Source organism: Mobula birostris, unplaced genomic scaffold (genome assembly GCF_030028105.1).
Source record: "Mobula birostris isolate sMobBir1 unplaced genomic scaffold, sMobBir1.hap1 scaffold_515, whole genome shotgun sequence".
In the NCBI taxonomy this organism is placed as follows: Eukaryota; Metazoa; Chordata; class Chondrichthyes; order Myliobatiformes; family Myliobatidae; genus Mobula; species Mobula birostris.
Window position 1 is genome coordinate 269985 of NW_027278252.1, and position 12317 is coordinate 282301.

Sequence of the window (12317 nt, forward strand, 5' to 3'; positions counted from 1 at the left end):
GATTCTGGTTACTCATTTCTCTCCAGTTCAATTTCTCCAGGGCACTGCTCGCCTGGTCTCACCAAATGCCCACAGTCCACATTCCCGACAGTCAGCCCATCCTCCCACTGGTTTCTCTTGCCACCAGGGACAACTTACATCGGCCAATTAACCTACCAGCCCGTGACGTGGGAAGAAACCAGAGCTCAGAATCACAGAGTCATTCCCACTGCTGCCTATAAGGAGTTTGTACGTTCTCCCCATGACTGTGCAGGTTTCCTCCGGGTGCTCTGGTTTCCTCCTACAGTCTGGTTGGTATGTTATTTGGTCATTGTAAAATGTCCCGTGATTAGGCTAGGATTAAATCGGAGGATTCCTGGATAGTGTGGCTCAAAGGGCCAGAAGGGCCTATTCCGCACTGTATCTCAGTAAGAAAATATAACACAATAACAGGCCAACGTGCCCATGCCAATCACCCACACTAATCCCGTGGTCAGACCAGCACATGGTCTGTACCCTGTTAGGCCAGTAAAACCCACACAGTCATCGCGATTGAGCCGGTCGCTGGATATGAGAGATGGTGGTGCTACCTGCCCGTTTCTGGCAGAGGGAGAAAGAAAGGTCTGGTAGGGTCCCAGTTCATGTCAGTTGGTCAACAATGCAGAGCTCAGTCCCCTTCGCCACAGTGGGAGTGTGTGCGAAGTTGAGGTTTTGGTAGAGTGAATCGAGAGAGTGGTAGGGATGAGCAGAGGCAGAGTGGTTGGTACAGGAGGCAACAAGAAATCCAACAGGGAGCTCAGATGACAATTTAGCAACGAACAGTGAGAATGTGGAGCTGAATCCCACTGGAAGGGACTGAGGAGAATAGGACAGAAGCATTCAAGAGGAGGCTGATCAGGACGATGAGGGAAAAGAACTGACAGGTAGATTTAGATGAGGAAGGATAGGAAGAAAGATGAAAGCAGCACAAGTTTTAATGCAAACTCAAATTACCAACTTGCATGCTGTTTAATCACAGGGCCACAGAGAGATGCAGCAGGAAAACAGGTCCTTCAGCCCTCCGACCAACATCCACCCATTTACACAAATCCTGTGATAATCACATTTTGTTCTTCCTACATTCCCATCCACTCGCCCCAGATTCTGCTTTTTACCAACACATTGGGGCAAAATCCAGCAGCCGATCTACCTCCCAACCCGCACGTCTTTGGAGCGTGGAAGAAAATCAGAGCATCCGGAGAAAACATCAGCAGTCATAGGGAAAACATACAAACTCCACATTGATGGAACCTGTGTTTCTGGAGCTGTGGGGCAGGGGTTCTACCAGGAGTGGCATTGTGCAGAACTAAATCTAGAAATTGAGTATTTAGAGATTCTGAGAATAGTGTCGGTAAAATGATGATAAAGTTCCCACGGTGTTGTGAAAAGAGATCTGACTAATGACTAATGTCGTTTTCAGGAAGGAATCTTTTGCTGTTAAAAGCAAGTGTGACTCATTTCACACTAATGTGCCTAACGAAGGGTCTGGTCAGTTTCCAACAGTTTGGTAGAGCTAATCACAGGCTCCTCACAGTGGAGAGGTCACACACCAGGTGCTGGTTGAGAAGGAAGAAGTGAAGGATTGAATCCCGAAGGGACATACTGTGTAGAATCTTGTCCACAGAATAAACAAGATCCAGGGATTGTCGGGAGTTTTGAGGATGATGTCTTGTCCACATACATTGCTCTATAACATCTGGTCCAGTGAATGAAAGGCACATTCACCAAGGTCCAGAGAATGCAACACTTTGTTGATTGGTGGAAACAGGATGCAAACGTTTGGAATTAGAAAATTAAATGAATTACTTTGTTCTGCTGAGTGAACTGATGTAAACAGGCACTTCAGACTTGGGCAACATCGACTCCGTCCCAACACGGGGACTCCAAGATGCTTCCTGTGTGCTGGAGAGCCGCACAGGCAGGAAGTTCCTCTGTGAAGGAACTCGAGGAAACCCTGGGGATGACTGTGATTTTGCTGTTGGTGACAGGATTCCAGGAGGGTAAATTCTATGGAGGATTGGAAGTTAAGTATATCACCAAAAGGGCTCTGGATCATTCTGGAGGAGGAGGGAAGGTGAAGGCATATGGGGAGGGAGGAGGAGGAGAAATGGGAGGTGAAGGGGGAAGGGGGCCAGCCAGCTAAAATTAGCCCAGCAGCAAGAAACAAAGGTGCTGGTGTTTTGTGACTAGAAAGCGGGTGTTAGTGGGGTTCCACAGTTTTTGCAACATACACAAGTAATTATGAATTCCTTGCAATGACACAAATAAAGTAGTTTGCGAGTGATACAACAATCGATGTTGTGATTGGCAGGGTAAAACACGACAGGAAAATAGCGATCGTCTGGACGGAAAAACGGATCAATGGAACTGAATCCAGAGAAACGCGCAGTGATGGCTTTGGATAGGTGCAGTAAGGGATGGGAAACGGGAGGACTTCGAGAGAGGTGGAGGAACAACTCTGAGAGGGTTGAGGGGTGGCTCTGGGAACAGGACAGTCCTGGGGTGTTTAGGTTGCAGAGTATCAGAGTCACCTCAACACTGTGCAGCAGCCTGCCTCAGCGCCTCAAGGTGTGGACATCCACATAGTTTTGAAGGTACCAGGGTAGGTCAATAAGGTGGTCAGGAAGGCACAAGGAGCAGAGGGGGCTCTGGAAGGGGGAGGGATGGTGGGCTGGGGACGCTTTAGGGAGGAGGGGGGAGGGTGGGTGAAAGGGGAGAGGGGGACAGCAGGCCAGCCAGGGAATCAATAAAGAAGTCTGCAAGCTCTTGGTGGTAATAGACAGGAGGGTCCTGGGACGTTTAGGTTGCAGAGGATCAAGGGTACCACCTGAGAGAGAATATGCAAATGGTGGAGAGCCAGGATAGTACTTACTTCAGCAAGCGCATACCCGCTGTTGCCCCGAGGTAGAGGGGGGTCTCGGAGTGCCTTTCAGAGGGGACGTCTCTCAGAGCCTTGTCAAGGCAAGCCTTCAAGCTCTTCCCAGCTTTTGCTGGTTCTTCTGCATAGCTGGAGATTCCTGGACCTGTGATTGAGAGAGATCCAGTCAGTGCAGTGGGCATTGCCAAGTCTGTGTATCCCCTCCCCATGTTCCCCTCTATCCTCTTCACCCCACACTGAGTTCTTTGCCAAAATTGGTAAAATCCCAGCTATTTGACTGCAGAAGACATCACAAACTGTACTGACGAGTGGTGATTTTCCCATTTCAGTGCAGAGTCTTCACACGCATCTCCTCCCAGCCCCAACCCTTCCCATCACTGCTCTGCTCCAACTCACCCAGGGTACCCCGCTCTCCAGGGCCTTGCCCCATCTACTCTGTCACATGATCCTCAGCTGAGATTCTCCCCAAGACCCCTCGGTCCTGCCTCTCACTCCCAACTCCTTCCATTCGCTTCTGATCTCTGCTTGTGCTCCTTCTGCTGTGGTCCTCAGCTGTCGGCCCTGTCCTGGTCCGGTTGACCTGGGCTGGTGGACAGTGGGTGCACAGAGGGGCCCGATGCAGGTCCAGGACCTGGGTTTGGGTGAGCTGGATCTGGTCTCCAGGTTCTGAGGAGTCTGGGGTCAGAGGTTCAAGTTCAGCTGTTGGTATCACACTGGCAATGGCATCCGTTAGTCTCGTGAGACCATGGATTTGCGCCTTGCAAGGTTTCCAGGGCGCAGGCCTGGGCAAGGTTGTATGGAAGACCAGCAGTTCCCCATGCTGCAAGCCTCCCCTCTCCGCGCCACTGATGTTGTCCAAGGAAAGGGCATCAGGACCTGCACAGCTTGGCACCGGTGTCGTCACAGAGCAATGTGTGGTGAAGTGCCTTGCTCAAGGACTTGTGTTGGCATGTGGCCAAGCGGTTAAGGCGTTCGTCTAGTGATTTGAAGGTCGCTAGTTCAAGCCTTGGCTGAGGCAGCGTGTGTGGTATCACATTAGGACTTGAGGATTGGTCTTCAGTCTCGGGGTTTGGGGTCATTAGCCTAGAGATTTATGTTGGAGAAATCAGACTTCAGCAGTCTGGTCAAACTTTACCTTCGACCTGACAGCTGCTTTCTTCGCTCACCACGCCGGTGTTGTTCTCTTTCCCAGACAGCCATTTGTAGATGAAAAGGGTTGTGCGCGAGGAGCCAGCATCAATCACAATCCCGTACTGTCCGAAGAGAAACAAGAAGTCATCTTAAAAAACACTTTAAGATCAGCCCCATTGCTGAGCAGGGGGAAGCCATGACCTGGCCGAACCAGGATGTCAGAGGTGTGGAGCAAAACTGGGGAAGGGTCTCGGCTTGAAACGTCGATTGTGCTCTCTTCCGTGAATGCTGCCAGGCCTGCTGAGTTCCTCCAGCATTTTGTGTGTGTTCCTGAAGTGCAAGCTGTCAACGATTTCAGGGCTGCAAACACAGAGTGGCCAAGAGCACAGTGGATTCCAGAGATGGGTACGACAGTGGATGGGGAGACTCTGTGAACTGGGGACCTGAGGGTGGGTCCAGGAAGAAGTCAGACATGAGGAGAGAAGAGAGAGAAGTGCTGGTTTCAGTGTCAGACAATCTACTATGATTTCATCTCATGTACATCTGAAGCCATGGTAAAGCTGGAATTATTTTAACTACTGCCCTTAGCAGCGCGACACTTTTGGGGGTGCTCATATCACCCTGACTTTCTCAGGTAAGTTTTCTTAATTTGAGCAATAGCAAAGGAAATCAGAACTGGAACAATAAAAGCTTTAAGGTTGTGTGTGATGGGAGTTGACATCAGACATTATCTCAATTGGAAAACACCTGGAACCTGATTACCAACGTGGAATTTAGGAAACGATAGCACCTAATTACTCCTTTGTTTGCATCTTCAAACACTGCTCTACTTCTATCTTTAATATCTCTATTTTTCCCTTTTAGGGTTCTTTTGGAGACACTGACCTGGAGTTACACGCTGACTTCAGTTCTTTGTGGGAATGGGACCCTCTTTCAGGGTCTCACGACTGGCTGCTATTCGATATACCAAGGACGCAGCCTAGAAGACTAGCACGGCTTTGGGGTTCTGGGATTTCATGGCTCTGGAGGCGGGCAGACTTGTGGTCGGTGCCTCCGGAGGAAATCGGGTGTGTCGTGGGAGACGGAGGATCAAAAGCAGCAAGCTGGCTCTGTGCCCAGAGACCTGAGTTCTTTGGGCACAGAGCTCGGAAAAAGCAATGCAACAGACTTTTAACACGGTAAATCAACGATGTCTCCCCTCTCGCTGTGAAACGGGGACACTTCTTTTTCCCATAATAGTGAGAGAGAGAGCCTGTTGTATGTCAAATTACCGGGTGAACGAGCAGTCTTTGGGATACTGCGAGTGTGTGTACTTATTGATGCTTTGCTGCATGCTTGAGTGCTTGGTTGGGGGGGGTGCGCAGATGCTTTTTTTTGCTGGTGGGGAGGGGGGATTGTTGCTCTGCTGTTGTTTATGCATGGGAGGGGAAGCTGGGGGTTCTAACATTTAACTGTCATTCATTCTTTGGGGCAGTCCTCTGTTTTGTGGATGGTTGTGAAGTAAAAGAATTTCAGGATGTATATTGTATACATTTCTCTGACATTAAGTGTACCTTTGAACCTTTGAACATCTACCATCATAGAGTACTTTGAGAAGCTGGTCATGCCAAGCATCAACTCCAGCTTTCCTGACAACCTCAACACACTGCAATTTGCCTATCACCAAAACAGGTGGCGCCAACACCCAGGCCATATACTTACCTCTGGAGCATATGGACAATAAAGATACCCACATCAGACTAACACACACAACACACTGGAGGAACTCAGCAGGCCAGGCAGCGTCTATGGAAAAGAATAAACAATGACGTTTCGGGCCAAGATCCTCCATCAGGATCGAAACGTCTCGGTCTGAGTCATTGACTGTTTGTGTGTGTGTGTGTGTTGCGAGGATTTCCAGCATCTGCAGATTTTCTCTTGTTTGTGATTTGACCTACATCAGACTATTATCTGTTGACTACAGTTGCGCCTTCTAAACTATTATTCCAAGCAAGCTGATCACCAAGTTCCAGACTGTGGGAGTTAAGGCCTCCTTCGGCAACTGGATCCTTGATTTTCCTACCAACAGGCCACAAGAGGCAGCAACAGCACCACACAGTTATTCTAAACACTGGTGCTCCAGAAGGTTGTGTTCTCAGCCCTTTACTCCCCGTCCAATCGTGACTGTGTGGCCAAATTCTGCTCTAACTCCATCTTGCAGGTGATATCACTATAGTAGGCCACGTCTCAACAGAGAACTTGACGACATGGTGACATGGCAACATTTTCCCTCAGTGTCAACAAGGCCAAAGATACGGTCATTGACTTCAAAAAGGGAGGCAGTGCATATGCTCCTGTCTGCATCAACACAGTTGAGGTTGACAGCTTCATGTTCCTTGGTGTGAACATCATTAATAACTATCCCAATCCAACCACGTTGATGTCACGGCCAAGAAACTCACCAGTGCCTCTGCTTCCTCAGGAGGCGAAAGAAATTTGTCATGTTGCCATTGGCTCTTGCCATTTTTTGATTGATGCACCATAGAAAGCATTCTCCTGGATGCTGCAGTCCCTCAGCAAGCCAGGCAGCAACTTGGGGGGGGGGGGGGGGAATAAACAGTCGATGTTTCGAGTCGAGACTCTCGACCTGAAACCTCATAGATGCTTACTGAATTCCAGCACCACTGCGCGTGACGCTCTAGATTCCTGGCATCTACAGAATCTCTTGAGTTACTGTCTGTTTGTGTAATAGGTTGTTATGGCAACCGCTCTGCACGTGACCACAAGAAACTAAAGAGTTGTGGACACAGATCAGCATGTCTGGTGAGGTGCCAGGAGGATTGGAGGATAGCTAATCTTGTTCCATTGTTTAAGAAAGGTTCCAAGAATGATTCAGGAAATAACAGGCCAGTGAGTTAGTGGGTAAATTATTGTAGGGTAATCTAAGGCAGCGGTCCCCAGCCACCGGTACCGGGCCGTGAGGAAACGACATGATTTGGCGATATGAGTCAGCTGCACCTTTCCTCATTCCCTGTCACGCACACTGCTGATCTTGAACGCACGCGAGACCATTACGCGCGCGTCATCCATGTCAGCGCGGGAAGGAGATCAACTCTCACTCTCCAATACTACTGAAAAGAATATCAAATACAAAAGAGTGTTGCAGTTACTAGGGTAGGTAATGGAAACAGAAGAGAGGAAATTGTGTGGACTAGGTTAAGGCTGGGGCATTGTGCATTAAACAAAACATTGAAAATGATAGGGAAACACCAGACAGGATTGTGTGAGGAATGTCAGGAAGAGGAGTCAGAAGAACATGTAGTTTTGTGTTGCAGGAAGTATGGGATACAGAGAGAGATGATGAGAAATAAATTAAGGGAGTTGGGGATGCAGGAATTCACATTAAAAGGGTTGCTGGGCATGGGTGAGAGAGCACAAGTCCGGGTATTTTTAGCGTTTTTAAGGGGTACAGGGGTTTTTTTATAGAATATGATGAATAAACAGGAATAGGATACTAGGATGGTCAAAGATGGGAGGGTGAAGTGTAGGTGTGTGTGTGTGTGTGTGAGATTGGGTGAAGGGATTTAGAATGTATGTCTAGTGCACATTCTGGAGCAGAGGGTGGCGGTAATGCACCTTCAAGCTGGATGCCAACCGCGGTAAAACAAGATACAGAGAGAGAAAGGAGATCAACTCCCCAAGCTTGCAAATGACGGCGGGCTGAAAAGTATGTTTGACATAATATCTCTGCCGGCATTCTGGATCAAAGTCAAGGCTAAATATCCTGAGATAGCCACGGAAGCCCTGAAAACGTTGCTTCCATTTCCAACATATCTCCGTGATGAACGTAACAAAAACAAAATTGCGGAATAGACTGGACATAAGGAACCCCCTTCGAGTATCGCTGTCTCCCATCACCCCTCGATGGCATCGTTCAACACTTCACGCTCTCCTGTCCTCCCCTGATAACTGACTTATCACTATATTCATGCGAGGAAAATATGCTCTGTGTGTTTAATATTAAATTCGTTAGAAAAACGCTTTTAGAAACAAAATTGAGTGTATTAGTCACTTATCACTGATATTCCGGTCCTGATTAACTACCACACCCCCCACGCGAACAGAATCGCCAAAAACGATCTGTAAAGAAAAAATAAAATCGGCGTGCAAGTCACGCATGCGCACTGGTGCCCGCGCAAGACGTCATGGTCATTGTAGTTGTTTCGGGGTAAACGCAACGTATTGCACTCCTACTCTTGTCCGTTGGCAACCACCTCTCCCGCCCCCCCCCCCCCCCCGACCCCGGTCGGCTGGTCCGCAAGAATATTGTCAATATGAAACCGGTCCGCAGTGCAAAAAAGGTTGGGGACCCCTGATCTAAGGGACTGGATGTACAAGTATTTGGGTAGACAGGGCCTGATTAGGGATAGTCAACGTGGCTTTGTGCATGGCAGATCATGTCTAACCAATCTTCTAGAGTTTTATGAGGAGGTTACCAGAAATGCTGATGATGCAAGGGGAGTGTAGATCATGCAAAGCTTTTGACAATGCTCACATGGAAGAGAGGCCAAGAAGGCAAGTTGCTTGGCATTCTAGATGAGCTAGTAAAATGGATATAACATTTGGTTCATGGGTGAAGCCAAAGAATGGTGGCAGATGGTTGCTTCTCCGACTGGAGGCCTGTAACCAGCGGTCTGCCGCAGGGATCGGTTGGTGTTTGTCATTTGGACGATAGTGTGATAAACTGGATCAGCAAAATTTGCAGATGACATCAAGATTGGGGATTTAGTGGACAGCAAAGGTGGCTACTAAAGTTTGCAATAGGATCTTGACCAGCTGGAAAAATGGCAGATGAAATTTAATGCAAGCAAGTGTGAGATATTGTACTTTGGGAGGACAAATCAGTGTAGGACTTACTCAGTGAATGGTAGGTCATGGAAGAATGTGGTAAAACAGAAGGATCTGGTAATACAGATCTATAATTCCCCGAAAGTGGTGACACTAGCAGATAGGATCGCAAGAGCTTTTGGCACTTTGCCCTTCATATATCAAAGAACTGAGTACAAGAGTTGGGATGTTATGCTGAAGTCGTAAAGACATTGGTGAGGCCTAATTTGGAGTACAGTATTGTGTGCACCTACCTGCAAAAAAAGATACCAATGAGCTTGTAAGAGTGCACAGAGAATTGGCAAGGATGTTGCCAGGATCTGAGGACATGAGTTAGAAGGAAAAGGTTGAATAGGTTAGGATTTTCTTTCCCCCTGGATGTGGGAGAATGAGGGGGGATTTAATAAAGGTGTATAAAATTAAGAGGGGTATAGATAGAGTAAATGCAAGTTAAGTTTTTTTTTTCTACTGAGGTTGGGTGAGATGAACAAAAGGTCATAGGTTAAGGGTGAAAGGAGAAATATTTAAGGTGTATCTGAGGGGAATCTTCTTCACTCAGAGGGTGATGAGAGTGTGGAACGAGTTGCCAGTGGAAATGGTGGATGTGAGGTTGATTTCAATATTTAAGAGAAATTTGGAAAGTACATGGATGGGCGGGGGGGGGGGTGGAGAAGAGTCTGGAGGGTTATGGTCCAGCTGCAGTTTGATGGGCTAGGCAGAATAACGGTTTGGCATCTAGATGGGCTGAAGGTCATGTTTCTGTGCTTTAGTGCTCATTGACTCTTAAGGAAACCAAACTCCTTCCATGGCCTGTCTGCACTTCCCTTGGGAAAACAATCAACATAATCCCAGCCCACCCCTAGCAACCTCCTCCTTTCGACCCATCAACTGCTCTTCAGTTCTTTTGCCATTCACTGACGTTCTAGGGGCAATTTATAATGGCCAGGGTAGCCTGACCAGCACCTCTCCTGGATGCGAAGGAGAAACCCACAGTCACGAGGAGATCACGTAAACTCCACACAGACAGCACCCGAGCTGAGGATTGGAACCAGGTCTCTGGTGCCATGAGACAGCAGTGCTGTTGGTGGTGGCACCATACCATCCTTGGAGGGGGTCCCTTCTGTTCTTACCCTATTCACGTCTATGTGACTCCAGTCCCAACAAGGTGGAGACGTAACTGACTCAGTAAACCACCACAGTGTAAAGGGCGATGGACAACAGATGCTGGCGTAGCCATTAGCACCCACATAGAAAGAGGTCAACAAATAGAAAGGATTATTTTGCTCTGTTATTAGGTAGAGTTAAGATGACACCAATAAGCAGCAATGCTTTGTAGGCAGCTCTGCTGGAATCATCAAATATTCCCTTTTAGAACTACTACAGCCATGGGTACGGCACCATTTTAAGCCGTTTAAAAAGTCTATCGATCTTCAAAATCCGTGGAGCCTGGACAGCAGACTTATGTCGCAAGTGCGGTTCCCTTTTAAGAAAACGGAAGTGGGGACAGTGCGTTGATCGACAGGTTTGATTGAAACGCATAAGCTTTAGACCCCCAGTGTCGACCATCCTGCTGGCAAATGTACAGCCTCTAGAAAGTAAAACTGAAGACCTCAGAGCAAGATTGCAGTACCAGAGGGACATCAGGGGCTGCTGTGCACTTTGCAACACACACACACACAAAGTGCTGGAGGAACTCAGCAGGTCAGGCAGCATCTATGGAAAAGAGTAAACAGTCAACGTTTTGGGCTGAGACCCTTCAATCGAGACTGCTATGTAGATTGCTTCATGGAAATATTGCTCACCACTGTTGCCATTTCCAAAGAAGCGCCTTGGCCTAATGGCTGCATGATCTACTGTAAAGACAGGTCAGTTGCACCTTTTAAAGCTGGGGGATGCTTTTTGATGAACTCATCATGGTGCACAGATGTGGTGTTTCTGTCGTAGTCTTTCTCACCCAATCTGGAACACCTAGTAGTCAAATGTTGTCCTTTTTATCTGCCAAGGGATCTTCCCACTATCATCCTGGTAGTGGTAGACATTCCACCTCAGGCTAACGCCAGGCAGGCAGTGGAGGAACTGAACACTGTAATCAGCAGGCTCGAAACAGTGCACCCTGATCCTTTCCCTATCATTATGGGAGATTTCAACCAGGCCAGATTGGAGAATTCTCTGAACAACCACCACCAACGCATCACCTGTGGAACCAGAGGAGCCAACATACTTGACCATCAAGAACGCAAGTGTAACACCCTGGGAAAGGTTTCACTGTTAAGTTACTGGTCTTTCTGCAGAAGCAGTGTTTGGGTTATGGTGAGAGATAACGGGTGCCTTGGAACGTGAGCCATCCGATCAGGGGTGTGGGTTTATCTGTTGTGTCCCTGACACTGGTGTGAGCTGGGGTCTTTTGTTCGGTGGGAGATGAAGAGAGAAGACACTGGAGAGAACTGGTTGTAGGATTCGACCCAGTGGGGGACTGTGATTCGATGGAGCAAGGTGCGGAGGTCGACTGAGGATCGGTGAGTATTACCTTTGAGAAAAGTTGAGCTCCAACTTGTGCACATTTGACTGTTTAACTACAATGCACCCTTTTTTTTTCTTTCTTTTGTTTACTACCCCTTTAGTTATGATTCATAAATATAATTCTTGTAATCGTCTGCAGTGTGCTGCCTGTTATTTCTTGGAACCAATTTGCAACAGAATAGAAAATTACACAGCATCCACACAAATCAGGGTTTGGGTTGGGAGAGTCATCCCAATCTCAAGGGTGTGGTGGGACCAGACCAGACCAGCCCTGCATTCCTCCTTAGAACACCTGGAGAATAAAGACGCGTACGTAAGGCCATTGACTACAATTGACTACAGCTCTGCCTTTAATACCATCATTCCAAATAAACTGATTCCTAAGCTCCGAAACATGGGCCTTAGCACTCAGATCTGCAGCTGGATCTTCAACTTCCTCACAGACAGGACCAATGCTGTAAAAATAGGGGACAAGCTCTTCTCTACAATCACTCTGAGCACTGGTGCCCCACAAGGCTGTGTACTCAGCCCCCTGCTGTACTCACTGTACACCCATCATTGTGTAGCCAAGTTTCCATCAAACTCAATATATAAGTTTGCTGATGACACAACAATTGTAGGCCATATCTTGGGTAACGATGAGTTTCAGTACAGAGAGGAAATAAAGAACCTGGTGGCATGGTGCGAAGACAATAACCTATCCCTCAATGTCAGCAAGACGAAGGAATTGGTTGTTGACTTCAGAAGGAGTAGCAGACCGCACGACCCAATTTACATCGGTAGTGCGCAAGTGGAACAGGTCAAAAGCTTTAAGTTTCTCGGGGTCAATATCACAAATAACCTGACTTGGTCCAACCAAGCAGAGTTCAATGCCAAGAAGGCCCACCAGTGTCTTTACTTCCTG

At 47.8% G+C, this 12317-nt stretch overlaps 1 protein-coding gene across 2 annotated transcripts in view; it reads right to left on the reverse strand.

The window, feature by feature from the left end:
• Nucleotides 1–12317, reverse strand: part of LOC140193345 (ectonucleoside triphosphate diphosphohydrolase 2-like) — a 43964-nt gene that overhangs the window by 14056 nt on the left and 17591 nt on the right. For both annotated transcript variants that reach the window (XM_072250671.1, XM_072250670.1), the window contains exons 2-3: nucleotides 4032–4149; nucleotides 2891–3041 (exon numbers count right to left, since the gene is read on the reverse strand). In XM_072250671.1, the coding sequence (XP_072106772.1) occupies nucleotides 2891–3041; nucleotides 4032–4149 (269 nt within the window). The remainder of the gene's footprint in view (nucleotides 1–2890; nucleotides 3042–4031; nucleotides 4150–12317) is intronic.